The sequence below is a fragment of the Littorina saxatilis genome, linkage group LG9 (assembly GCF_037325665.1).
Source record: "Littorina saxatilis isolate snail1 linkage group LG9, US_GU_Lsax_2.0, whole genome shotgun sequence".
NCBI lineage: Eukaryota > Metazoa > Mollusca > Gastropoda > Littorinimorpha > Littorinidae > Littorina > Littorina saxatilis.
This window is the reverse complement of record NC_090253.1, coordinates 42,293,941-42,298,940: the sequence shown is the minus strand read 5'-3', so window position 1 is coordinate 42,298,940 and position 5,000 is coordinate 42,293,941. Positions and strand designations below refer to the sequence as shown.

General features: G+C 41.5%; 1 protein-coding gene across 2 annotated transcripts in view; it reads left to right on the top strand.

Moving 5' to 3' along the window:
- Positions 1 to 3,736: 3,736 nt before the first annotated feature.
- LOC138976136 (T-box transcription factor TBX6-like) overlaps positions 3,737 to 5,000 on the top strand; it is a 52,362-nt gene continuing 51,098 nt past the window's right edge. The window contains exons 1-2 of one of the 2 annotated variants that reach the window (XM_070348961.1): positions 3,737 to 4,433; positions 4,739 to 4,780. In XM_070348961.1, coding sequence (XP_070205062.1) covers positions 4,410 to 4,433; positions 4,739 to 4,780 — 66 coding nt within the window. In that variant the 5' untranslated portion in view covers positions 3,737 to 4,409. The remainder of the gene's footprint in view (positions 4,434 to 4,738; positions 4,781 to 5,000) is intronic. The other variant, XM_070348962.1, reaches the window with a different exon arrangement.

Here is a 5,000-nt window from a genome sequence, read left to right as displayed (position 1 = left end):
GTTTTTTCCATTATGTTATATTTTAGTTTTTTGGTTGTTTTTTTTTAAAGAAAATTACCTTACTGATTGCCTCCTCCGTGTTCTATATATCGACACTCCGACGTTAACCAAAAGGTACACAGGTACCGCATAATGATTTTACATCAAAAATAATAATAGTATCTGTGCGTGGTGGTGCAATCTCATTTCACTGTGACTGGTGTCCACAAACAAAAATACCTTTTCTTTTGCAACGTCATCAATACATCACCCTGCTCTAGCCCAGATCGCTTGTGGGTTTGAATTTCTTTTGCCCTCGGTCTGTAAATTAGAACCCTAACCGTTAACGAGATTACAACACAGGCGACTCGTCCGGTTCAATATTTGTACGGAGAGACGCCAACGGCTTGCTCCCAACTGTCGTGGGTCAGAAAATCCGTGTGAATCAGTCTCGGCTAACCGGGAACACTCAGCCTGTGTAGGTGTGGTAACGATAATAAAAACTTTTACTATAATTATAGGCAAAACAGACCTTACGTTTCGGGTCAGAAATTGAATTCCCACGAACAGGTTACGTATATAGCACTACCTAGAGGTTCATGAGTTGACTGCAATTAACAGTTTGATTTATGGTCTATACTATAGTGTCGTTTCAGTCCAAGATGTCGGACTATTTGTATGTACCAAGATATTTAGTCTACTTACTTAGTAACTGTTGTGCTCGGAGAACACGAGAAACCCAGAAACTTCTTTTTACATTATTTTAGTCAAGTTTTGATTTTTCTTTCTTCTCTAATTCAAGTTTGGATGTCTGCAATGGTGGGCTTTTTTGTGTGACTGTCTCCCAGTGTTTTAATTCACGAATCCTGTGTCTGCATACCTTCCGCTATGCGTATTTGAAGCGTAAGCAGGTGTACAGGCATTTATTTCCCCATGCAGGTGTAAATGAATTCAGACTGCATTGTTTCAGACTGGTTTACTGGTCTGTGCGTAATGCAATCCCCGTCTTCGGGTTTTTGTTAAACAGTTCTACGTCCCTAGTTAGGCCGAAAGCAATTCCTCTTCCTTCTTCTTCGTTCATGGGCTTAGACTCCCACGTTCACTCATGTTTTTAGCACGAGTGGATATTTACGTGTATGACCGTTTTTACCCCGCCATTCAGGCAGCACACGCCGATTTCGGGGAAGGCATGCTGTGTATTTTCGTGTTTCTATAACCCACCGAACTCTGACATGGATTACAGGATTTTTTCTGTGCGCACTTGGTCTTGTGCTTGCGTGTACACACGAAGGGGGTTAAGTCACTAGCAGGTCTGCACATAAGTTGACCTGGGAGATCGGAAAAATCTCCACTCTTAACCCACCAGGCGGCAGCGACCGGGATTCGAACTCACGACCTCCCGATTAGGAGGCCGATGTCTTACCGCCACGCCACTGCGCCCGTCTTGTCCGAAAGCAATGAACAGGAAAAAAGAAACTAACGTACGCAAATTTAAACGATCAAATACACTACCAAACATTGTAATAAACAAACGATCCAACTAAAAAAGAAAGATTAGCAAAGCAAAAAGCAAACACACTTGTAAACAAACACTCAAAGGAACAAACAATCAGACAAACAAACAAAAAATGTTCGATTCAGTGGGGTTTTGGATTTTTTTTGGAAATTTGTTTAACGGACACTAACGGTGCTATGCTATATTTATATTTTTGTCCCCAGAATCAGTATCTATTTGGGACATAACGTGACTGACTGACTATTAGGGTTATACGTCCTCTTAGACCAACTGGTCTATATTGGGACAGGTATTGGTAATACGCTGAAGATATGGTGTGATACTTTGATTCGAACAAGCCTGCTGTGGCTGTCTTCTTCGACACACCAGCATTGGGTTTGTCTCGTCAAAGTATTGAAATACGATCATGATAATCAGAGACGAGAGATGATGCATGCGTGTCTTCGTGTTTTCCAAGCCCCGAGACTTTCGCTGTGAACGTGGGATCTTTTTCGTGCGCATGTGTGCACACGGGGGTGTTCGGACACCGAAGAGAGTCTGCACAAAGTTGACTCCGAGAAATAAATCTCTCGCCGAACGTGGGGATCGAACTCACGCTGATAGCGACCAACTGGCTACAAAGCCAGCGCGCTACCAACTGAGCTACGTCCCCGCCCAGAGAGAGAGAGAGAGAGAGAGAGAGAGAGAGAGAGAGAGAGAGAGAGAGAGAGAGAGAGAGAGAGAGAGAGAGAGAGAGAGAGAGAGAGAGAGAGACTCACTCGCAGACACACAGACACAGACAAACACACACACACTCACACACACACACACACACACACAAACACACGCACACACACACACACACTCACACACACACACACACACACACACACACACACAGAGGTTGCTATTAATACGAGACCTCAGTTTCAGATTAATCTAGCGTGACAGCTGCATGGGAGAGCGTATGCGACATCAAGCAGGCAACACGGAACAGTTTACACAACGAAAACAGATTGAGCGCCCACAGAAAGGCGAAAACATCCGTGTTCTGCGATTCTTAAAGACCAAATAATGATAGGGGTACGGCCGATTAGGTTGGATTAGTGATAACAGCAACATTCAATAATTGCTATGCATATTCTTCATTTCTGCATGCAAAAGACAAATAATTAAGCATAGATTTTATGCAAATAAATCTCGGAGGAGACTACAAAAGAATAATAATAATTATACATGTTGTGTTCCCGTGTGTGCTTTTTTTTAGCAACAAAAACGAATCAGGGGAAAATAAATAGAAGTTATTTGACATGAAAACTCATTTGTTTCCTATCCGGGGCAGATTTGTGTGTGTGTGTGTGTGTGTGTGTGTGTGTGTGTGTGTGTGTGTGTGTGTGTGTGTGTGTGTGTGTGTGTGTGTGTGTGTGTGTGTTTTGCTTTTGTATTTGTTTTCGTTTTTGACAGCAGACGCAAAACGTTCAATCATCACGTATTAATGCGTTTGACTTCCTCGATAATAAAAACGAAACAGCTAAATTAATGGGTGTGCATAATCGTGTTATTTCGAAGCAGAAACTGAACAGACCGATTTTTGTATATGTAAAATGTTAAATTTTAATTTCATATGTTTTTTAAAGCGCCCCGAGACTGTTATCTGGCGGTGAACAGCGCTATGGAAGAATGGTTTATTATTATTATTATTATTATTATTAGTTTCCCAAGCGGTATTACTGCACTCAGTTACGCTGCAAATTTGGATTGAACACTGAGCAGCCGATATAGAAAAAAAATCAGTTATTTGGTAACATTTGATCCAGGAAACCAACTTGTGCTTTTCAGTCAATACAAATTGCGAAACAGTTAAGCATACATATCCAAAATTCGTATTGATACAGTCTGTCGCCACCGACGTGGGAATAATTTCACAACCAGGATACATACAACTTTCTGCTCTTCAAACAAACACAACTCGGGGACAGTTTCACATCCATAACACAAACTTACTCGACAGTTCATTGATCATACAGCGAGAAAGCAACCACCACCACAAGTTATTACACAAATCCGTGCCGTCACTGGTGGAAAAGTCACAGATTTCCATTCGTTGGCTGTTACTCGCCTTGTCAGTTTCACGGGAAAGGGGCGTGACTAGACGCGCCAATGGGGGCGAGGCTTGGTGACAAAGGGGCGGGGCTTACGCTTGTCGCGTGCAGTCAGGACACCCGCGCGGGCGTCAGTTTCGCCACAGTTGAAAAGCACACACTGCCAGCACCTCGTGGTACTGTGTTTTGGGAGAAGGAAAAGGAATCTACCCGGGATAGTTTTGTGGACAAGACTGACCTCACACGTTCATTTCACTTGAGTACTGCGAACTTGTCAACGTTGTCAGCGCGAGAACTGAAATCTGTGAGAAAAAAAAACTGAGTTTGTCAGTGTACATGTTCGACAAGTTTTCGTCTACTGTGTTCGAACTTCTATCGATTGATAGTGGTAACCTTGAGGATCATCGGGACGTACCAACGAAAAACACGAACGTGTGACTGATCTAAAAGAATCAGTGTCTCCATCTGTGTCTTCGAGAAAGAGTAATTTTAATTTTTTGAGGAACTGAACTTCCATTTTTCATCTTTGACAAAAACAAATCTGCCTTGAGACACCTCGCCACAAAGTGCAGGAATGTTTGGAGAAAGACTTTTTACAAGAAAATGAATTATTTCACATACGAATGTTAACTGTGAAAGTGAAAAACAACTGAGTTTACATTTCGTTCGAGTAACTGGTTTTAAACTTCAACTTTGGACCAAGTTTCGCTTTGTCCAAAAACTGTGTTTCGTTTTCCCTGGATCCAGTTTTGTACACAGAGCGAGTGGAGAGAGGTTGGGTGAGGAGACAGTTGACTTCCGAGCAGAGGAGAAACAGACGACACACTTTCAACATGTTTGCTGCGCTGCACGGAACGGTAAGTTGAATTAATTTGTTCAGTAGCAGTTTTAGTTTTTGAGAGATTGTTTGATTTGTTTAGTGATTGACTGACTGACAGACTGATTAACTGACTGACTGACTAACAGATTGATTGATTGCTTGATTGGTTGATTTATTGTTTGATTGATTAACTGATTGACTGATTGATTTATTGATTGATTGATTGATTGGTTGATTTATTGGTTGATTGATTAACTGATTGACTGATTGATTGATTGGTTGGTTGGTTGGTTGATAAATTGATTGGTTGATTGATTGATTCTTGTCATTGTTTGTTGATAGCCTGACTATCAGCTTCTAGCTTGCATGGTCGGAGAATCAGCTGTATGTTTCATTTATTTTTTCTTTATTTCCTTTATTCATGTATTTGTTTGTTTGTTTGCTTGTCAATTATACTGATACACAGCTCGCAGTCGTATTCTGTTGGCGGGTTCATTAATGTTATACAGGCCCTATAATTGCACCATACGTTTCGTAGTTGACTGAGGATGAAAGTTGCTTGTTGATTTCAATGCTTGTTATTGCCTCACTGAGTTGCCAGGAG